The following is a 24,614-nucleotide window of genomic DNA, read 5'->3' as shown; positions in this document are numbered from 1 at the left end:
TAGATAACCCTTCGCAAGTCTTTTTATGGCCCAGTGCAGTCTTAAAGCGTTTCACAAAACTGAACTTTGGTAGCATCATTTTCCTTGTCAGTGAAACTTCAAGGCTTCCTGCGAATCGGATGAATGCCTGAGTCATTGGTGGCTGTGAGAAGGTATCTATAAGCCTAATATATGGTAAATAATTGTATGCGAGTACCTCTCGCAACTTGTAAGCTTCTTGTTATGGACGCACTAATCAATTCTGCAAACCAAAGATGGATTAGTGCGAATACCTGTGAAATGGCTAAGTCAATTGACCAAGGCTTAATCTAAGTCCATCCAAGAATATTTTAAAATTGAGTAGACTTTAAATTTAAACCTTAGCAGGGGACATTGTCTTACAGGAAATCACACAAGTGGATTAGGCATTTTCATGCATGATTTCTGTCGTAGCTGTAAGAACGGGGAGGAGTTGGAAACAATTCAATACCTTTTTGCACATTCCCGGCTCTAGTCAGAGGTAGGAACCGAATTTGGATGATCCATACACTTTAGGTATCAACAACCTTTTACGCTTTGTCCAAAGCTCAGTATGGTTCAATCTGGAAGGGGAAATGTAGCTCAGCCCCTGGGGCTCACAACGGACCCATTTCGTGATCTAAGTGGCATCGCTGTGCGAATAGTAAGCATTTGGCTGAACGTTTCATTCAAACTGGCAAAAATAAGCTCGTTGACTAAGACCGCTGCTGTGCCCGAGGACGTTCGAGAGTGTCCACAGACATCGACAAAACAACGCCGAATGTAATATGGCATTAGCAGAATTTCATAGCGCCTGAAGAAGGTTTTTCCCACTAAAAATACAAATCGTTTTTTAATTAATTCATTCTGCTCCACATGTGTACATAGGTATGTATGTGCATATGTGTATAGGTTGAGTTTTACCATAACACATCGAAATGATAGCAAATTATTTATCGCGTAGCAACTGCCCCACTGAGAGGGCGAGTGATAAGCTTTGGCGAAAATTTCATTTCATGAAAAAGAAAAAAAAAAATGTAAAGTGCCAAACTTCACTTTGTGGTATTGCTAACAAAGTTGGACACCTGTCTCGTTGGCTTGTACATAACTGTTCGCACCATGACTTTGTTTAAGTTGCCTCTCCGTCTTGCGCTTCTTCTCCTTCTTTTCATAAACGCCTTTACGCTGACAGTGAATTATTTATTTTCTTAAAATGTGGAAGAAGTTATTCCTCGAAATTAACATTTGGCGCTGCTGGCTGTTTGACACTTGGCGTGTGTGACGATAGGTGGTACGTAGCAATGGGACAATGAGGCAAGAGATAAATGGAAAAGCTGTTGCCGTTTGCTCATTTGCTGTTTTTCGTTGCTACCAAGTGTTGTTTACAACATTTACAAACAGCAACGTTTGCTCGTTTTAATACGAGTATGTAAAAATAACAACAACATATAGCTTGAAAATATCTGTTTTACATTGTTGTTATGGATTGTTTTGAGACTTTGTACACATGTACCAACAAAAACAAAAACAAGAAAAAAGTATGTATATGTACATATGCATGTGTGCATGTATGAATGTACGTACTTCGTTGGTTACCACTTTGTGTAATTACTATTGTTGTTGTAATTGTTTTCGGAGTTGCAGTTGGAATTGTTGGCGTTTTTGCTTCGCCTGCAATCGAACCTTCTACGGATTGCTGTATGCCGCAGCAGCATCGGTAAGCAAATAAGGAAGCTTGCATTTCTACAATATTTCTCGCGTCCCCCACTGCGTTTCAGCTCTTCCCATGTGTGGTAAATATCCTCTCTTGTCACAAACCGGCCTCATTTTCTGGCCGCTTCTACACCTATTCTGACGCCATAGTCACTCGGAGATCTCGACTTGTTTGCTCTCGTCTGCCCATTGTCTTTCCATTTTGCTTGTGTTTATTGTCAATTTTAGTTTTTGCTGTTATTACATTTGTTTTTTGTTATTGTAGTTGCTGTGGTTTGGTTAGCTAAAATTTGTTTGAACTTGTTGCGCGATGACTTAGCCATCAGAGCAGTTTGTATTTGTGCTGCCACCGGGCATTAGGCGTTCAAGCCATTGGTGTTTGCACCAATGACCGTTGGTTGTTGACCGGCAAATGAATTACATGTTTACACTCATACTCACTCAAAAACTTTTGTACTATTTATACTATTTACAGATATTACTTAAATACATACAGACATACAGTGGGTAAGAAACCTTTAGCCGCATACAAATTTTTCGAAGAAAACCAAAGTAAAATAAAGATTTCGCTTTGTATTTTATTATCTATACTAATATTATAAAGAGGAAAACTTTGTTTGTTTGTTTGTTTGTTTGTTTGTTTGTTTGTTTGTTTGTTTGTAACGAATAGGCTCAAAAACTACTGGACCGATTTTAAAAATTCTTTCACCATTCGAAAACTACATTATCCACGAGTAACATGGATTACATTTTATTTTGGAAAAAAATAGGGTTCCGTAAGATATTTGGATTTTTCGGACACAAACTGAAAAAAATCTTATATATAAAATAAAGTCAACTTTTTGTGTGTGTTCGCTAACCGGCCGTGTCTGCACCGAATTAAACCAAACTTACACACATTGTTAAGTAGGTATTGAAGATGGTTTCCGTATAGTTTGGATACCTATTGGTGGATAGGGCTCGAGATATAGGTCAAAACGTGGACCCGGGTAACCTTCGGATGTGTATGTACAATATGGGTATCAAATTGAAGCTGTTGGTGAATGCTTTAGTACAGAGTATTTTTCATGCCGCTCCGTGACTGGGGTCTCGAGATATAGGTCAAAACGTGGACCCGGGTAACCTTTGGTTGTGTATGTACTATATGGATATCAAATGAAAGCTGTTGATAAGTGCTTTAATACGGGGTAATTCTCATACCTATTGATGACTAGGGTCTGGAAATATATGCCAAAACGTGGACCCGCCGTGTCTTTGCACCGAATTAAACCAAACTTACACACATTGTTAAGGAGGTATTGAAGATGGTTTCCGTATAGTTTGGATACCTATTGGTAGATAGGGTCTCGAGATATAGGTCAAAACGTGGACCCGGGTAACCTTCGGATGTATATGTACAATATGGGTATCAAATGGAAGCTGTTGGTGAATGCTTTAGTTCAGAGTATTTCCATCCGCTCCGTGACTAGGGTCTCGAGATAGAGACCAAAACGTGGACCCTAGAATGTGTTTGTACAATATGGATATCAAATGAAAGCTGTTGATAAGTGCTTTAATACGGGGTAATTTTCATACCTATTGATGACTAGGGTCTCGAAATATATGCCAAAACGTGGACCCGCCGTGTCTTTGCACCGAATTAAACCAAACTTACACACATTGTTAAGTAGGTATTGAAGATGATTTCCGTATAGTTTGAATACCTATTGGTAGATAGGGTCTCGAGATATAGGTCAAAACGTGGACCCGGGTAACGTTCGGACGTGTATGTACAATATGGGTATCAAATGGAAGCTGTTGGTGAATGCTTTAGTTCAGAGTATTTTTCATGCCGCTCCGTGACTAGGGTCTCGAGATAGAGACCAAAACGTGGAGCCTAGAATGTGTTTGTACAATATGGATATCAAATTGAAGCTGTTGGTGAATGCCTTAGTACAGAGTATTTTTCATGCCGCTACGTGACTGGGGTCTCGAGATATAGGTCAAAACGTGGACCCGGGTAACCTTTGGTTGTGTATGTACAATATGGGTATCAAATGAAAGCTGTTGATAAGTGCTTTAATACGGGGTAATTTTCATACCTATTGATGACTAGGGTCTCGAAATATATGCCAAAACGTGGATCCGCCGTGTCTTTGCACCGAATTAAACCAAACTTACAACAAACAATGTGTCAATATTTCTTTCTGATTTGGATGCCATAAGCAAAAAACGTAAGTGCAACATGTAAAAATTGTGTGTGAATTTTTTTGGATTTTGGAACAGTGAATAATTTCTTACGAAATTTGAGAATTTAATGTGAAATCCGAATGAAATTATGTGTTCGTGGAAAAAAAAATTTGTTTTCGTTTTTTTTTTTTTTAATATAAATGGATAAAAAAGCTCCAATGCTTAATAAAACATATAAATTGAAACGAAAAATTCATGGATGATCAGGAAAAAAGACGATTGTTTACTCATATGCGTTGATTTGAAATTTAAAAACAATCTTCTTTTTTCCTGATTTTCAATTTATATTTTATATTTACTCAAAAACAAATAGAAAAACAAAAAATATTGTTTATGCCAAAGCGCTTGAATAAAGAAATAAATAATATGAAAACCATATATTTTCTGTTCTAAACCATATCTATTCTATTTTAGTATGCCCAGCGAAGGGGGCCGGGTTTGCTAGTATTTTATAATTAACTGTTAACACCTACTTTACAATAAATATTTCTTAAGAATTATGATTTTTTTCAATTTGGAATTTTTTTAAATATTTATGCGTAATCAAATTTTCGAAAAAAAGCGTGAGTAAAAAAAATTTCGTTCTTGTTTTAATAATTAACTGTTAACACTTACTCCACAATAAATATTTCATAAGAATTATTAATTAATATTGATTTATTTTTATTTCCATTTTTTTTTTTTAATATTTGTTTTTTGTAATTTTTTAAATTTTTTATTGCGTTGTCCATGATTGAACTAATTTTAGCCGCAACCACTATTTTTATCCAAATATCACATTTCGGCTAAAAATCGCGATCAATAGTTTACCCAGCTGTTCTGGCATCAAATAGTGCGATAATTCAACTTCGCAGGCTGCCAAATAATGCTTCAATTTTGAACTACGGATTGCTGTCCCACGCCGTCGTAATGACCTTCTTCAATTCGCCTCTGCTGTTGTTGTTGTTGAAATTTCGACCACGTTCGCACACTTCTTCTTCTTTATGTAGCGAGTCTCAAGTCCAGCGCATAACCAGATATCCAGGCATGCTTTGCCTTCTCACATTAGCTCGCTCACAAACGGATGTTCGGGAACTACCCAGAGAATATCTGGATAAAGCCCAGAAGTTGTGTGCAGCTTGGACCGTATGCAGAAGAACCACCGTGGATATTCCCAAGCGAATGGCAATCAGAACACGGAACCATCCTCCATCCCTAGTAAAGTCCTCTCGACAATCAAAAGTAATACTTTATAAGGCTCCCATCATGTCCGTCCTATCGTATGATGCAGAAGCTTCGACCATGACAAAATCCGATAAGGCGTTCTTTGGAGTGTTTTAGATAAAGATTCTGCAAAAGTTTTTTCGACCTTTGCACGTTGGTGATGGTGAACATCACAGGCAATGGAATGATGAGCTGTATGAGCTTTACGAATGATGAATTGGCAGAAATATTTATGGCACTCTGCCTAAATTAATTATACATATATATATGTATATAATTGGCGCGTACACCCTTTTTGGGTGTTTGGCCGAGCTCCTCCTCCTATTTGTGGCGTGCGTCTTGATGTTGTTCCACAAATGGGGCTACCTACAGTTTCACGCCGACTCCGAACGGCAGATTTTTTTATGAGGAGCTTTTACATGGCAGAAATACACACGGAAGTTTGCCATTGCTTGCCGAGGGACGACCGCTATTAGAAAAATCTTATTCTTAATTTTGATGTACACCGAGATTCAAACCTACGTTCTCTCCGTGAATTCCGAATGGTAGTCACGCACCAACCCATTCGGCTACGGCGATCGCTCCATACAGCTGACACAAAAATCGCTCCAGGTAATTCCAAGTCTCATAGCATGCATACCTCACCGATAGTGTCCTGTGAGAGCACCCACAAATTTCGAGACTTGAGATTTTGTATACCTTCAAAGATCCTTCGAATGCCTCCGATGCACACATGATAAGAAGGATTTTGCGACCTTACAAATTTGTGTACTTGCTCAGCGCTCGCAAGTGGTCAAGGGGATTCCAATCCTCTCCGTTCGCGGGAAATTCATCTCATGACTCCCTTGTCCGGCTAGCTCAGTCGCTTCACAGTTTCTCGCAGGTGATCAAGGGAGTCCCAATCCCTTCCCTTCGCGGGAAAATCATCTCATGACTCCCTTGTCTGGCTAGCTCATCCGCCTCGTAGTTTCTCGCAAGTGATCAAGGGGGTCCTAGTCCTCTCCCTTCACGGGTAAATCATCTCCCTGTCCAGCTAGCTCAGTGGCCTCACAGCTTCCCGCAATGTCGCTATGACCAGGTACGCAGATGAGTTTTATGTCAAAGAATTCGGAAGCGATCGAAAGTGAAGCCAGGTATTCCCTGACCAGTTTCGAATGCACCATATTAAGCCGAGTAAATACTTAGCTTCTTAACAGTTATGACACAAGTTAGTAGCCGTAGTCTTTTTATGTGGAAATCGGCCTCAATGAATTGCTTCAGGTACTCCATCGACAAACAATTCAAGTCGTAATTATTATAACATGGTTCTACTAGGCCTCAGAAAACGTATAACGGTACTTTTCATGAACACTTATCCCAGAAATCTGAACAATATCGTTTAAAATGCATGGAAAACTGAATGCGGCTACGTCTACTATGCAATAGGAGGAAAATTTTAAATAAGTCATTATTAATTAACAATTCCTACGAAATATTTGTCGTGGAGTAGGTGTTAACAGTTAATTATAATAAACACTAAAGGCAGAATGCAAGGCTAACAAGTTTTAGCAATTTTTAGTATTTATATAAAAAAGAGAAATCCAAAAACTTGTTGAAAAAATCGCAAGTTTCACCTTTTAACTGATGGTATGACAGTCAGACTGCCAGCAGGCAATTCAAGGAAAGCTGGCGGATATGCACTGAGAAGTATAAATTCTATGAGATCTCAAAATCTTTACGTTACGCACGATATAAAGTGAATTTCTGACAATTTTTATTAAAAAAAACCCATATCCATAGTAAGCCAAATATTTATAATAAAACAATAATCGAAAGACTAATTAAAAAAAATATATATAGAAATTAACTAGGAACCTGGGAACAAAAATACGCTCATCTGTTTTATTTTACAGCTGCACGCTACAGAACGCAGTTTTTTTACTTAGACTTTTTTCGAAAAATTTGTTTTTGATTTTTTGTAATTTGTAATTTTTCGCCCACTGTATGTTTACCCATTGTCCACATAAAACGGCGCTTTCGGATTGCCACAGCCACTGTCTCTGCAACCGTCGTCAACGCCCGACCTAAAAGCCGTTAATTAATGCTTCCTAAAAGTCAATTTCATTTCAGCTTCAGTATATTTGAGTTTGTTTTCTGCCGCCCATGGTCATGTTTCCGTATTGTTTACACTACTTAATTTTCTTCGAACCGCTCGACTGTTGCGGACTGGAGTGTTGTGTACATACATACACCGTTGCCACCAGACTTACACAGTTAGTTTTCAAGCTATATAACTATAAACTAAACTATATAACCTGGTGCGATCTTTTGATATACACGTACATGTACACATACATATATAAGTACATATGCATGTATATGTATGTGTATGACAAGTCTTGTGTGGAAAGTGTTAATTTTGCGGTAATAGAAAACTTTTCAAGTGTCAACAATAGGTTTCTTCCTCTTTAGCCACTCACTCTTGGAAGTACACACAACTAATGGATGTGCATGTGTTTGTGTTTGTTTTGTCAAAGGTGTTGGAAATAAGTGAAATTGTCGCAATTGACCAGAATATGAAATTTGTATGCTGCTGTGTCAGCTGATGGTGAATTTTCAAGTCTAGTAATTGCCAGTTGGTCGGAAGCCACTTCCAAAATTCTTAATTGAGCTGAACTTTCTTTGTTGAGCCCTTTAGCAGGTGAGCTACAGGTCAGCTCACGGAACCCCGAGCTACAATAAAACATAGGCTTGCTAATTAGCAATATATTTTTAGCTCAGTTGGATTGGAGGCGTTTGAGAAAGCTTCTAAACGAATCCTCTTTTTTTAGCTCTGTTAGATCGGAGGCGTTCGAGAAAGCTTCTAAACAAAGCATCTTTCGTTTTTTTTTTTCATTTTGGTGAGTACATTCGGGTTAAAAATGCCTTCGCACTTCCAGCGACCGTCTTCTACTGCATTGAGTGGTGTGGCCACTAAAACAATCCCTTCTCCTGTTTTGGGGAGACTGCGTTCCTGGAACTACTTTCTGAATTACTTGGGAGGGCTCAGAACGCCGTTCATGAAATCGTTCAGTTCTATTCACACACGTCTGGGTCCACCATATTTGTGGCTAGCTTTATGCTATAGGCGCGTCTTCTTCTGTCTCTATCTGTGCCGCATTTGCGTCTATTCCGGAAGATTGCTATATCAAATTTGTTAGTATCGGCTTGTTTCCGTCTCAAATCGTCTTGAGCGTTAGCTTAATTCGAGGCAGTGTCGTTCGTCAGTCAAGCAGTTAGTGCCTCCTTACTCAAGAATTTCCACTTCAGCCGTTCACTCCGCATATCGGATGTACTGCATTATTTTAGCTGAATATGCCTCAAGAGCATACATTTTTTTTTACGAGTAGTAAGCATCGAAAGTCCTTACCCCGTCAATATGAGACTTTAACCCGAACCAAACCTCCTACCGTCAATGTACCGATCCCCTCCCGGTACTACAATTACATAAATCGTTGGGAGGCGGTTAAGCTCTAGGCTCCACGTCAATTACTCTTCGCATGCAGTCCGTCAAAACAGCTCGCATGCAGTCCTTCAAAACATATATTCTAATCCTCCACCAGTTTTGTTTATTTCCAAAGGAAACCACCTCAGGTGAGCTTGTCCATCCCCTCCCACCATACTTGTCACACTTCGACTTAAGCGCCCATTTCTTTATCAAGTATCGTCTGTTTAGCTACCGCTGACCTCGTATACGCCTGCGTGCTTTAAGGCATATTGTATATCGCTGATTGCCGACGAAATTTTATCCCTCGTATACTTTGAAGACATCACAATGTCGACTATGTTTCATGGTACTATCGGATCATATGATAGTGTAGTTAAATTACCTCTGATAGCCCGGAAATTGTGGGCATACAAAAAACATATGCTCTGCAAGCTCCTCTTTATGGTATTCTGAACATAAAGTCGTGTCACGTATCCTAAAACGATGTAGGTACTTCTGGTACTCGTACTATCCATGACTTTTCAGGAATTATGTTAGGGGGAAGTTAAGCTCACCATAGCTTCGATTTAGCCGAAAACGAAGCCTGAGTTCGTTTCAATAGCCTGGCACTGTTCGATGAAACTCAACGCAGTAACACTTATGAATATGAACTCTGGATAGCTGCTGTATAGATGATGATTAGGTGGCATCTTCTCGTTACTTCGCGAGGCTGAGATTTAGACACCTTGGGCCAAAGGAAGTTATATTTTTTCAACACATTTTAAACTCTTTCGTCACAATTCACTTTATTAGTATTCAACATTTTATGTTTTCAATATTTCTACGGCTGACACAAAGGGTTTTTTTAATTTCGTTTGAAATGATGCATTCTTCGCTATCATTAAGTTTCATCCGTTGGTCAAGACGGCTTTTATTTGCTATCGAAGAGTAACTTTTGTATCTTCTAATTTTATTTATTTATTTTTAAGGGCCATGAATTATATTTTATTCTTCAAATAAATTTCGTTTCGAAAATCTGTTTTCAAGTTTACCGCTGAATATGTAGGTTTGAGCATTTGAGCCACTGTACTTTCACGTGTCACGTACAAATACGCTCTGATAAGATCATTAACAACCGCAAGCCTCATTCCAGCGCTTTATATCTGTAAATGTATATGAACTGATGAAATTATAAAAAAGATTTTATTATGAAAGAAAAATTCAATTTTAATATTCGACACATGAACATAATAAACACTTAAATGGCACAGCAGCCTCGCCTTGTGAAAACATTTTATATGGACGCGACCGACTGGATTCTATGCCAAGCGCATGCCAGAGCGCATCGCTGGCTAACCTAAATTTGTCAAAGTTTGTCGCTGAGGATGTAAAACTCGGTTGCTTTAGTGACTAATGTAAGTAGATTTAAAGCTTTTGCTTTTTGTTTTCGGCATGAAACGTGAGCTATTCGAGTGGCGATTTGAAGCTGCTAAAGTTGATCAGTTTATGTTAAACATTTTTTTTTTTTTTGGACTCGATTAGGCATAAGACAAGCAAAACTCAGAAAAAATTTTAAAACCCAGTTGAGTGTTAGTTCAAAAAAAAAACGTAAGCAAAGATACATGTATTTATATATGCGTACATATGCACGCATAAGCCCGTTAGGGTAATTGATGGATTACTAATTAGGTTTTTAAGGAGTTTGGAAATTCGAATAAATTATCTATCGTTATTCGATTTACAGTCTTACATTTGAAGCGTTCGCTAAAACTTGAGACAGTTTCTTTGTGTTCATTTTAGTTGTTCCAAACCCGTTCATGCGAGCTTTTTGTGTAAAATTTTTGTATAAAGTAAACGATAAAGTTATAGAAACTACTTTTTAGATTAGAATGCACAAAATAACTTTAACTTCATGGTATTTTGTGCATTCCTAGTAGATTACTTCGACGTTTGCACTTTGATCCTTTTCGTTCTTTGGCCTTTTGTGGCCTCTAATCATCACAGTACCTCATCCAGACCCTCGTCATCAAGAAACAGCTGGCTTGGATTGAGCGTATGTTATTTTCTTCAAACTGTAAATGGCCGCGCTATAGGAGAAGGTGCATTCGAGCCTCTTGGGATTGTTCGCAGAACAAACAAGAATCAGTGGACCATATCCCGATCATGTGCAAATGACTACGTAGTCTGCAGTGTGAATGCCCATGAGCTTTCTCACTTTATCCTTGGGAAGAGTTATGAGTTTTTTAAACCTCTTTAGGTTGTGTCCTCCCAGAAAGGCTTTAGCCTGGCGTAGCCCCATAGTTTGGTGCCAGAAACCTTCTTTAGCTTGGCTTTACCTTGGCTTTTTACTCCTAAGCTTCTTTTTGATGGGGTGTTTTCCCAAAGCAAGGAAGAGCTCGAGTCCTATTAATGGCGAGGCTGTAGCCTCTCTCGCCAATGCGTTCGCTACTTCCTTCCCAATTATATCCCTGTGTGCTGTGACCCAACTCAGCTGGATGAGATTGTGCGTTCCTAGGAGATGTAGTTTCTCGGTGCACTCAATAACCAGTGAGCCCTTGAACTCACTGTCACTCACAATAGCAATTCGCTCATTGATGAGAGTAACTCCAATCTGACTGTTTTCCGCCCAGTAACGCAGTATCTTTGACGGGTAGCAGGATATACTGGGCCATTAAATCTGTCTACATTTTGCTCTTAATTAGTTTGGAAAATATTTGCTGTCATAGTATTCTTCAGAATTCTTACAGGGTATTTTTGTTAATGTGTAACGAGTTATTATCTGCTGCGGTGATTCTTCAACAGGCAGGGCTTTGGCTGGGCGTGTCGGTGCTAATGCCATAATATTATTTTAGGCTGTTAAGAAAACAAACTCGTTGATAAAGGTACATGTCCACAAACCTTTGTTTGTTTGTATGCACAAAGATATGTACGTGGATAAGAATCTGCGGTGCGAGGCCGAGTCTGTGTCTGGAGATGACAACGTGCGGCCAATATAAAATTGTGGCGACACGTTTAATGTGCCGCTTACTTGAAATGAAGTTGAAATTAAGAATACACGATGCGTTTTTATGTGTAACAACTTCTAGTGAACTGCTAGCGGAACAGTAATAAATAATTAAATAAAAAAGTCGTACATAAATGCTTTAGAAAGAGTTTATGACTTTTGAGGTACAAATATGCGAGAGAGATAAAAATAATTACAAGTACTGAATTCAAGCAAAATAATAAAAGTTTTTCAAGTACCATACATAAATAAATGGACACTTAATAGATCACTAAGCATTTAAGTTTTTGTTTAACTTAACGTTTATTTCTGGTCTATTGTATTTCACTTTAGTCAAATGTTTATTCTCAAAGGTAGCTCCAACAAACAGTATTCCTATAGGAAATATATTTCAGATCGTTTTTTTTTTTTATTGAAATGCACTGCTTTAAATATTTACTAAGAAAAGTTCGATAAATTAAATTGAAAGTTTTTTAATATTTTAGCTTTAATCTTCAATTTCTTTTATGTTCTCCACATAATCACCATTAACTTCAATACATTTTTTAAGCTGTAAGTCTACTATTGAAAATGGTGCTCATAATCGTTCAGCACTAACCTCATTTATTATCTCTTCATTGTTACCAAAAATTTTCCCTCTCAAATATTCAAAAAATTTTGAATATAACCAGAAATCATATGGCGCCAAATCCGGAGAATATGGCGATGAACGAATTTTTTCTATGCCAGAAAGCGCAATGAGTTACTTGTCATTGCAGCAGTGTGAGAAGAAGCTAACTCAAGAGCAGCAACAATTTTTGCTCACTTTTGTTACTGACTTTTATTGCCTGGCTTTCACAGATCTTTTCGCTCTTTTCGGGCAAATTTTTTTTTTACCATGCACTGCTGTTTGATTTCCGAGTCATACCTAAAAACTGAGCTTCTTAACCTGTTGCGCTCATATTAAAGTTGCTAGACTCTCCGGTTTCGAATTTTCTTCAAAAATATTGAACATAATTTACTTCGGCTTCTTTGTGACTCTCATTTAAATTTCGTGGAACTGCAAATCATCATGCAATATTCACAAGACTACATGAACTTTAGTGCTTCATAATACATCATTTCGTGTGTCATTCGTGAGTCTCCGTAAATTTTGCGCTTCACCAATGCCACATTTATCTGAGCAGTCGAAGATTTTGGTCGTCTTTCTCGGAGGTCGTCTTCCACTTACAAGAAATTCCCTCTTAGGAGATGCAGTGCCCGTTTTATATACAGTTTGAAAATTTTCGCATGAGTTGACGTCGAAAGCCGTATAGTATTGAGTCACGAATTTCCAGCTGTGCCGCTGGCGGAATTTCTACTGACATTGCATAAATTATTTTAAATTTTCTCTTCCAAATTCTAACTGCTTTTTCTGAAATTTTAAATGAAACACCATTAGACTATAACAAATAGACTATTGCAGAGGCGTGCACAAAAGGGAGATCTCCTCGCTATTCCTTAAGCAGGCCGTTGGCAGATGGTCCAACACGGATACCCGCAAAATAGCATCACAATAGCTGGCCACTGGCATTTGGGTAACCATGGCAGGAAGATTGGCTGGCCGTACAACAATAGATATAGAAGCTGCAATCAGGAAGAATCCAGGGAAACAGTATCTCACCATCTGTGGGTCAACTTCAAAGAAATTGCAGAAAAGAAAATAGACAACATAGGCAGATTCATAGTCAAATCAAAAAGCTTCGACTAATAAAAAGTAGTCGGTCTGTAGGTTCAGGTGGTGTATCCAAATGGCATCTATTGTGCTAAAGGGGTCTCGGTGTATCACTCAGGCAACGCCTACACCAGCACCACCATAACAAAACTAGTGGCATTCTAAAATAAAAAAAAAAAATGAAAAACACTATCGACTTACCTAACCTTTGTTAGCCGAAAAAATGCGAGAAGATGAAAACAAATTTGGTTGCTGTCTATGGGGACGCTTCGCCATCTATAAGATATTGGTTCAACGAATTTTGATGAGAAGCGACCAGGACGCTCGGCAGATCGAGGAAATCATTCAAAAAGTCCACGACATGATTCTCACAGATCGACGAACGAAAGTGCGCGAAGTAACAGAGACCATAGGTGTGTCGACCGCAACTGCAATTAATATTTTACATGATAAATTGGCGACGAAGAAATTGTCGGCCCGATGGGATGTTAACTTCATCAGGCAGTGTTTGAAACAATTTAAGGGAGATCCGAATAAATTTTTGCGTCGAGTTATCACCGTTGATGAAAGTTCTTCATTACACACCAGAAACTAAGCAACAATCAATGTAGTGGATTTCAAACAATGGATTTCTCCCGGTAAAAGGCGAAGACAGTCACATCGGCCGGAAAGGTCATGGCGACGATTATTTGGGATGCGAACGGGGTCATATATATACATAATTGGCGCGTACACCCTTTTTGGGTCTTTGGCCGAGCTCCTCCTCCCATTTGTGGTGTGCGTCTTGATGTTGTTCTACAGATGGAGGGACCTACAGTTTCAAGCCGACTCCGAACGGCAGATATTTTTATGAGGAGCTTTTTCATGGCAGAAATACACTCGGAGGTTTGCCATTGCCTGTCGAAGGGCGACCGCTATTAGAAAAATGCTTTTCTTAATTTTGTTAATTCCGTATGGTAGTCACGCAGAAACCCATTCGGCTACGGCGGCCGCCGAACGGGGTCATCCTCTCGGATTTTTTAGAAAAAGAAAGAACGATCACTGGTAAATACTATGTAGAGTATTGGTGCGCTTTCAGAAAAAGTTGAAGAAGACCCGACCGCATTTAGCGAAAAAGAAGGTGTTGTTTCACCACTACAACTCACCAGCAAATTCATCCGGAGTTGTCGCCGCCAAACTGTATGAGTTGCGTTATGAATTTCCGCGGCATCCTCCTTATTCGCCCGATCTAGGGACTTTTCCTCGTTCCCTAACATGAAGAAGGGGCTCCAGGGAAAAATATTTTGTTCAAACGAGGAAGTCATCGCCGATACGGAGGCGTATTTTGGAGAGTTCGGCAGATCCTATTTTTTTGGAAGGCTTAAAAAATGGCCGGAGCGTTCGGAGAAATGTATCTTTCTAAAAAGGGATCTATGTTGAAAAACATAAAAAAATTGTTGAAAAAATGCTGTCTTCTTTTCCAACACGGGTACTTATTGAACCCCCCTCGTAGAAGTAGGTGTTTTCTAAGTAGATGTACCCAATACATAAATACATTTATGACATTGTACATGTACATATGTACGTGTAGCAAACACCAGATATTAGGCCTCTAAAGCAATTGCATTTGCCCGCGCATCCGCAGTGCTTTATTTTCTTTAGATACCTGTAAGCACATAGATTAGTATTTACTAGTTTCTCTACGGATGTATATATGTACATTTGTATGCCTTTATATATAGGGTGGGCCAGGTAAAATTAGCTTTTTAAATCGGCTATAAAAAAAACTAATGAATGTTTTTTCAAACTTTTTTTTATTTTGAAGATTGAACACTGGCTCTACAGTAGGCCATTCGATCAACCCAATTTTTAAGCACATTTTCGATTGTTTGGGCTCCAATTTCATGAATGGCAACTTCGATTTCGTGTTTTAAAGCATCAATCGTCTCTGGGTGGTTCGCATAGCATTTGTCCTTAACGGCTCCCCATAAAAAATATTCCAACGGGCTTAAGTCACAGCTCCGAGGCGGTCAATTGATAACGGAATTTAAAAACAGTGGCCAAAAGTTCGAGTGTAACTTTGGCAGTGTGACAAGTTGCACCGTCCTGTTGAAACCAAATGTCGTCCATGTCATCCTCTTCAATTTTTGGAAGCAACTCGTTGAGCATGTCACGGTAACGCTCGCCGGTTACAGTACCTCGCTCATTTTCGAAAAAAAATGGCCCGATGATGCCGCCAGACCAAAAACCGCACCAAACAGTGACTCGTTGTGGATGCATTTGCTTCTCTATAGTAACGTGTGGATTTTCTGAGCCCCAAATCCGACAATTTTGCTTATTGACGTAGCCACCGATGTGAAAATCAGAGAGGAAGAAGAAGACTCACCACTTTGGAAATAGGTTTTCAATATTTCCCAATTTTGTTCAAGCCTATAGCGTCCCATTTCGCAAATGTCAAACCTTTAAGTAAATTATGAACACATTTAACTTGTCATTTGTGTTACCATTCTCAAAAAAAAAAGGTGGTTCAAAAAGCAAACCCTATATGGCCCACCCTGTATATACATAAATGCAGTGAAATCGCAATAGCTCGTAGTCCTGAGCTTCACAGAAATATTACGGGTTATCGCCGTTTTCGAGTTAGCGAAAGTACGCTTTGTGGACATTAACTACTGATATTTGGAGTTATAAAACACTTTGACAAAACCAAAAGGAAATGTGACGGATAAAATCGATTTGCGATTTTTTACTATTTCGGCAAATACGCAACAAAGAGTATTTCTGTTAGTCGCGATCGACTAACAATTTCAACAATTAAAAAAGTTGTTCAGTTGGATTAAATACGAGCTATCGAATGTATCGCATTGCATACATTTTGTTCGAATTATCCAAAGGGGCGAAGTTAGTTACGAATTATCGCGATTTTCAACTTATCGAGCATGCGAGTTATCGCGATTCCTTTGTATATGCGTGCATATGTGAACTGCTGAGTGTAGAGCACTGCGCATGCGTGCGCGCACTTTTTACAAATTAAACAACAATGCAAACATCAACAACAAAAACACACAACAATGCAATCTGCCTTAAGTGTGGAGTGTAGCGAGGCATTGCCAAGAAAATGAACCTGTTATCAGAAGAAATTAATCAGAAGTTGCTGCTGCTGTCGCTTGCTCATATACTTCCATATAGGGACATACATACACATGTAGCCGTGTCATATACATATGTACTTGGTTTTTGTTATTGCACTTTTTGTTGGCTATCAGCAGTTGCCGTCGCTTTTGCCTTTGTTTATTCTATGAATCGCGTTGCAACAACATCTGAAATGCGATAAAAATGAAATGCGAGCGCTCAGCTAACTTTGAGGAATAAATTTACACACAAATACATTTGTACATACGTGTTTGTATGCATTCGAAAGAAAGGTAACCGATAATGCATATATGTAAGTATGTATGTATGTATGTATGTATGTATACCGGCACATTTATGACTGTACCTTTGTTGAGTTTGTTTACTCTTTTCGTTATCATTTATTTTGATGTTTTATGTTTCGTTTAAGTGCACATTAGGCAAAGTTTGCACTTGAAGTGGCAAACAGGCAGATATATACCTACATATGGATATGTACACGCACACGAACACATTTACACCTACGTAGCATTTACAAGTATTCATGCCGTTTTGTAAGTGCACTTCAGTCCATACGTACTCGAATTTCGTAAATGTTCGCTGCGCATGCGCGTTCGTGGAAGATTCTTATCAGCTGTGCACATAGCAAATAAAAGATGAAATAGAAGAATAAGTGTTCGTACAGATACATACATTCATGCATGGATGTACAAACAAATTTAATAAAGAAAAAAGTTACCCAATAAAGGTTGTGGCGAACGTTCGAATATGATATCCTCGATATCCGGTATGAGAACCGAACGGAACGAATACCGAACCGAACGAACGAACTCATAATCAAACTTAGTTTCCCAAAGTGCCTATCTAATGCCCTTCTGAATGAGTTAAAACCAAGTAAGGATGTGCTAAATGCGGTCAATTTAGTAAAATTCAATTTGAACTGCCTGTTAGTTTATGGAATCAAGCAAACTCATATACAATAGGAGCTTCTGCTTGCAATCATCAGACGATGGAAGATGGCAGGGAGGTTCAAATGCATTCTCTCGAGGGATACCACGCCCATAGAGCACCTGAAGAAATGAGCAGGGAGGAGTAACTCAAATTGCTGCTCAATTTCCATTTTCCGGCAAATGCGAACTCAAACAATACCAGCTTGGATAGCGTGCACAATTTTTCTCGAATCCATAGCTGCTTATTGAGTAAGCACCGCCTGGCTTGGACGCTTGACTCTTTCAAGCCCTTCAAGTCACCTGATCCCGATTGGATCATACCTGCGGATGTGTCTTGTCTTTTGGTTGTTCCTTATTTATGCGAGCTACGCAGATTGGGGTACATACCAAGTAATGCGCAGCTAAGAGCTCACATTAGGGCGATTCCTTCGGCAAAGTTTCTTATTTTGATCCCTGATTTTTTTGCCTCCCCCCAACCCGGCCTAGCTCACATGTTTCCCCCCTTGGGTTTCAGATCAATCAGTCTATCTTCGTCATTGTTGAAGACCCTTGAGAGGCTGATTTATCTGTACGTAAGGTGTGAAATTCCAAAGTTGCGACATTCTTGTGGCTACCAGTAGATCAAAGGCTTTCGATCAAACTTCTAAAGCTGACAAAGTCGCAGCTCTTGAATTTTCTGGGTAGCTTTACCGGATATTGTTCGTTAAGCATCCATGCGGTGAGACTTTCTTCGTTCAGGTAGAAATGATATGAAAAATTAAAAATGTATTCTTCAAAGTGCGCTGCGTTCCAGTTCATGGTTACTGTTCCCGTGAATTCATGCAACACTTTTGAGAGTTTTTTGAGTTTTCGTGCTCTTTGTTCATCCAGTATAGCCCAAAGTGAAAGCGTTACTCTGCAACCGAAAGTGTTCAGTTGTACTCGGTATTCTGCTAACTTCAAAATCGCTATAAAAAATAATAAATTGTTCGCATTTACTCCCTTTTTGGGTGTTTGGCCGAGCTAGTCCTCCTATTTGCGGCGTGCGTCTTGATGTTGTTCCAGAAATGAAGGGACCTACAGTTTTAAGACGACTCCGTATAGCTGACATTTTTTTTATGAGAAGGTTTTTCATGGCACTCGCACCTTCTGAGCGGCTACCGCTTTTAGAAAAAATATTTCTTTAATTTTGGTGTTTCATGCACGGGGAATTGAACCTATGCACTTCCGAATGGTAGTCACATACCAAACCATTTAGCTATGACGGCCGCCAAATCGCTGTAACTCGTAATATTTTCGTGGTCCCCTGGATTACGAGTTATCGCGAGTTCTCTGTACTTCCTTCCTTCCTTCCTTTGAAATAAATATTTAATTCTTCCAAAAATTTTTATCGGACTCAAAAAATGTCGGTCACAATCATATCTCGGGCATGACTTCGTTATGTATTTATTATTTTGCAATCTTTTTTGTCGATTCGAGTATTACGATTCCGCTCATCTGAATATTTTTCAAAAATTTTAACTTTTGACTTTTCGTTTTTGTCTCAAGTTACTTTCAACCTCTTTAACAAAACGGCAGCAACATCCACAGCCTGCATTACGCATAATAAGTAAATATATACTTGTCTGTATGTACATATGTATGTGCTTGTGTATGTATGTACTCCAAGCGATTTCGTAAGGCATTAGCAATGGGCACGTCTGTCAACGACAATGGCAATAAAACAAAAGCAACATCAATCTCATGTTTCTGGGCCCACGAGATGTACTTTCCTGATGTGAAGAGGCACACGTGCAAACATCCATACAAGCACATACATACATACATATATACTAATAAAACTTATGTTTGACGCATGTGTGTCAGCGACAATCTGCTGCGAAGATCTTGCGCTCCGAGTATTGTTTTTGGAGCCGTGCATTGCTCAAGCGTGTGGGTTTTTCAGAAACCGTGTAGGTAAACGCACTAGAAATCAAATGCACAAGCATTTAAAATGCATTTGTGTGTATGATTGTGCCTATGATTCTGTCCATAGCCAGTGCTGTTGAACGCGCCGCGATATGCATCTTTTTTAAGTGGTGCGGAGGCGTTGAGCTGTGCTTCGAGCTTCTGGAAAGGGTTCTAGTTCTACGAACCTCTAATGAATTCTAATGAATTAAAAGTCGGCATTAATAACCAGCAGCTTTCTCACTTAAGTTGTCATCTCCAGTAAAAGCCCACTCATTTGCTACTTGTTGAACATATAAAATTATAAAAACACACACTGACTTTTTTTATTTTCATCCTTATATCATTTTTATATATGTAAATATTTTCTATATTTTCCTTTTTGTCTCTTCACCAGCAGCTACCAACGCAGAAACACTTTATACTTGAGGCTCAACCCTCCCATGCGCCTGCGTCATTGACTCGATCGTCCACCAGTTTACCAGTAGCGGCAGCGTCAGCGCAGCAACAGCTATCAACACAATTCAAAACCCAGCATAAGTCGACTAACCTGCAACAACAGCAGCTAACTTCAGCTCAGGAGCAAAAACAACATGCGCATAAACAACAACGCAAACATATGAAAAATCTGCAAACGGCAGTAGCTGCGCATTCAAAGCAACTACCATCATCATCATCATCATCATCGTCATCAGCAGCAGTAGCAACACAAACGGCGAATGCGAGGGCTGTGGTAGCACCCGCACCAGCGCCACTTTTACCATCATCAGCAACAGTCACAGCTACACATTCACAAACGACTTACATTATTCGTAAGGATATAAAAAGTTTTAATTTTTCCGACATCGAAGTAAATGAAGAGGATGCAACAGCAGCGGCACGACTGGACGATTTGGCGCGGCGTAGTCGCAATGGCGAACTATTGCACGATTTGTGGCAACGTGCCGTTACAGCGACGCCACAGCCGCCGATCACTGAACTCGATGACATTTTCATTAGCGTCAAGACAACAAAAAATTATCACCACATACGTTTGGCTTTGATCATCAAGACGTGGTTCCAGTTGGCGCGCGATCAGGTGAGTGCGAATACGAGTGAAAGAGAGTAGGCGGCGAGTGTATGGTATGAGAGCGCTTGGTTGGCGTTGCTCATTGCGATCATTGCGATCGGTAAGAGCAGTTGGCGAAGCTATTGGCGAAGCCGTTGGCGCCTAATTGGTGTAATTTAACTGTTGGGGAAAATAAAGTCAAATCTTTGTCTAAAGATGGCATTGTTGATCGCTAATTATGAGCAAACCTTTGGGTTGCTGATATTGTAACGAGCACCGGGATCAGTTGGGAGGCGTTAATGAGGTTAAATTATTTGATTTGGATCATGACTGCAATTGCAGATATTCGATTGAGCAAAGGCGTTGAGGTAGTGGTACGAGTATGCATACATACATCTGTGTTCGCAATAATAGCCTGATGTATTGCAAAGTTGTGATTATTTATTTATTTCTTGAAAAAAAAATTATTTATAAAAATAAAGTTTATACTACAACAAAAATATGTAATATAAACTCAGCGCAAAAGTTAAAAAAATTCAAGAAATTTTCATCAAAATTTAAATTTTTTTTGTTAGAATAGACAAGCCATAACTCGGCACCAGGGCACAAGGGAATAGAGGGAAATGAGAGAGTTGAGGAGCTTGCTTAGGCAGGCACGCGCTTGTAGAGGATGAGTACATCGAGAATATATATCCCACTATCTCCGTTTCGAGGACGGAACTAGACGAAACACTAACTCTGGAAGGACAGTATATAGGGAGGCCTTAACCTTCCACAGGATTACCAAAATAATGCTATGAACGTGCAACACGAATAAATATCTTTATCACTCTCACTTCCACGCTTGTGACTTATGCAAAGAAGAAAGGGGCTCGTTAGAGCACCACCTTTACCACTCCTACAAGCATGCAAAATACTTAGAGAGCGAGGGAGCGAGGGAGATATTAACATTTTCTCCGATAGTCAAGCCGCAATCAAGGCGCTGTCGACGTCATGGTGCTAATCCAAACTGGTCAACTTCTGTAAAGAGGAGATCAAATCTCTTGGGTGTGCAGGTAACATTTCTCTGATCTGGGACATAGGTTGGGTTAAGTTAACCCAGCTAGGATTAAGCTACGCATAGACCTTTTGGTCCTCAGCGATACCAAATGGAGACTGACCTCTCACTATAAAGATTTAAAGTAGACATCACGTAGGATGTCAACGCTTTTAGCAAATCTAAGCAACGCTGGAAGATCAATTTTTGAGATGTTCTCCAGAACCTCAAACTGTGGGGCTCCCAGGAATTTCGAGCGCATTTTTGATAATACATACATAGGAACATAGAGGGAAATAAAATAGCTGATGAACAAATGGATGATGAGGGTGGCCCCTTACATATATGGGGAATGCTGCTGAAGTGACAGTCCTTGGCCGGATATAAGTCCGGCTCGTTCCGCTAACGTAGAACCGACTGTCGTGGGAATTGGTGGTTGAGTGAATTGGTCTCGAGAGATTTCTTACCAAGTCATCGGTATCCTCCTGACTGAGAAGAGATGGTGCTCCACTTATTTGTGTGCTCTTTCGAAAATCCTTACGCCCCAGTACAATAGACGCGGGACACAGAAAGTCATGTGGACTCCATGCCAATTAATTCTCAAACTCGTGGCTGTCTTTACCGATCATTGAACGAACAGAAGCGCAAGCAGGAAGCTTCCATTGCATAAACTGTGGGGACCTTTCAAAGGAGCACTTTCTCTGTAAATGTCCGGGTATGGCAGCTAGACGATTAAGATCACTGGGACCTTGTTTCTTCAACAAAAGACTGGTAAAATGCCGATGATTTGTAACTGTCGCTATTTTTATTTCTTGAGTTTCAGGAAATAAAAAAATCCTAATTATGATAATTACAAAAAAAAACTTCAATAAAAGATAGTAGAAAATGGTAAACTTCGCACACATATGTATATATTTCTTTAGGCCTATGATTGACTGTTGAACTTGGTGCCCCCAATTTTTGCTAACGAGGCTTTGTCGACCGAGTCAAGCCGGTATACTTTTTCCATCAGCGAGGAAGATATTCCTTCTCCTTTGCCAGCTGGGTGGCATTGTCGGAAGTGACGGCTCTAGACTCGGATGTAGAAGGTCAATCACCTACTCATCTTAAATTTCTAGATTACTGAAACAGAGAGGCCCTATGTTCCACCAAGGAATCATGGGAAAATATGTATTTATATGAATTAATACATATTACATAAATTTTAGGGAAAATTTCGAGAATTTCGAGGGAAAAATCGAGAATTGCGTAATCGTTTTTTTCTGTGTATAGGGAGGTTTTGCTTACCAAAATACTTTAATTACCAAAGGCAAAAAAGCAATATTAATTCCGAAATTTTTCAAATACCTTCTTAAAAAAAGGTGAATCTGGCATGACGAGTGTCTGTTGGAATTTTTTTGGTATGCTAACACATGTGAGGGATCTGAATATTGAACAAGGCTTTAAATTTGAAAAAAATGTATGTACACAAAAATTGTATACCACATCATTGTTTTAACCAGTTTTTCCTATTTCTACTTTTTTCTATAATATATTTGTATTATAATTATTTGTATAAATGCATAATTTGTTGTGTAACAAAAACCATATAAATCCAAGTATCGTGCATTCCGTTGCGGAAAAAAACTATAAAAAGTCAACGGGACTTCACGTATCACTGCAACCCTTACAGATCACTGGCAGGCAGAGGGGATCACGCAGTCAGACTTAACCATCAACCCATCAGCAGAGTCTGTCAGGCGGAGGGTAGGAGAAAGTAAGTCTTTTCCACTATCTATGCGATTGTTCAGGTCTAACTAGAGGAAGACTTCGTTCTTTAGGTAAGCTTTTCTTACAGCAAGTTAATGAAATCTCAGACAGAGAAATAAAAAGAACGAGAACAGTGATAGTAAAACGGCGCTAGTCGTCAATTAGGGTTATTTCCATAGTACTCAACCACTATAACAATAACAACAACAGCAAAGGGGCTTTTCATAAACTTTGTTTTCAGACTTGCACTTCCCGGGTTTTAAAATTTAAACAAAAAAAGTAGTCAAAACTGTTCAAACTATTGATGTGCTGTGCTATCGTTTTGTCGCGGTATGTACATACAAATACATATTAAAAAAAAATCTCAATAATTTAACGGTACAGAGATATACATAATAGGTAAACCGCTGCGTTCTAGCCACTTTTAGATGGAAGTCCGCTATAAAGTTAAAGACTCAATACGTATTTTCTCTCCAATTAAAATTTCTTTAAAACTACCGAAATAAGCGGCTTACACAAGAAGTGACACTTAATCATGCAAATCATTGTAAAATAGACTCTTTCAATGTTTACTTAATTAAATTGGCATTTAATCGGTGCCAACAAGAAATAAACTTCCCAGCCATCGACTGGCCGTTAGTGATCTTACCTAGTTGTAGTTTCGATTATTTGCATAATGGATTTTGTCGTTAGTTTTTTTCGAATTTGTTTTGCTAATAAGCTTATGAACAACTCGTTTGAAAGCTGAAATGTTTCGAAGACAATTCAATAAAATTCGAAAATCTTCAGACACAAAGACGAATGCCTTTGCAGCGGTCGTCTTTTTGAGAGCGACGACAACCATTTGTTGGCTTTGATAAAATAAAATAAAATTTACACAATAAAATGAATTTACATATGAGCCCATATACACACACACATTTATGCAACTCATAAGCGCTGGTGTTCGTAAGCATAGATACTCGTACATACTCGTCTGTGTGGAACACAAATATTTCCTGTAAGTCATTGTGTGCGAACAAAAGCGGATTTTCATGCCACAATTTATAGAATTACTAAAGTGAATAAGTAGCTGAGCGCTTCTTTCTTTTATGTGTTATTGAAACTTAATTAAGTGAAAAAGAATTCTCCTTGATACTTCATAAATCAAAAGATTCAACTCCATGTGCATCTATTTATCGCTTCCCCTTATTTCCCAAGCGATAGGCTGAGCGGCGCTTCGAATATTTCCATACATAAACAAGTAGATAAATGTGACAAGTACTCGCCTGCGGATGGAAATGTAACTTGTGGCGCAACAGTGGTATTTGTATTATCTGAAAATGGAACCATATGTTTTGATGGTGTGACATTTCTCCCCCTTTGCAACGACATGTTGCATGCGCCTAAAACTAAATTTCTTTATGTAAAGAGGGCGTTAAAAATATTTCAATGCGTTGTGCAGTTGCGCAGTCAACTCATTTTACTTCTTTTTTTTGTTGTTTGAAAGATGCTTCAATTGTATGCAGAT

General features: G+C 39.0%; 1 protein-coding gene across 1 annotated transcript in view; it reads left to right on the top strand.

Moving 5' to 3' along the window:
* LOC129241282 (fringe glycosyltransferase) overlaps positions 1 to 24,614 on the top strand; it is a 218,339-nt gene that overhangs the window by 35,450 nt on the left and 158,275 nt on the right. Inside the window, exon 2 of the mRNA XM_054877532.1 lies at positions 19,669 to 20,349. Within this exon, the coding sequence (XP_054733507.1) occupies positions 19,669 to 20,349 (681 nt within the window). The remainder of the gene's footprint in view (positions 1 to 19,668; positions 20,350 to 24,614) is intronic.

The sequence above is a fragment of the Anastrepha obliqua genome, chromosome 3 (assembly GCF_027943255.1).
Source record: "Anastrepha obliqua isolate idAnaObli1 chromosome 3, idAnaObli1_1.0, whole genome shotgun sequence".
NCBI classification, from domain to species: domain Eukaryota; kingdom Metazoa; phylum Arthropoda; class Insecta; order Diptera; family Tephritidae; genus Anastrepha; species Anastrepha obliqua.
The sequence above is the reverse complement of the archived record's forward strand: the minus strand, read 5'-3'. Positions and strand labels throughout refer to the sequence as shown.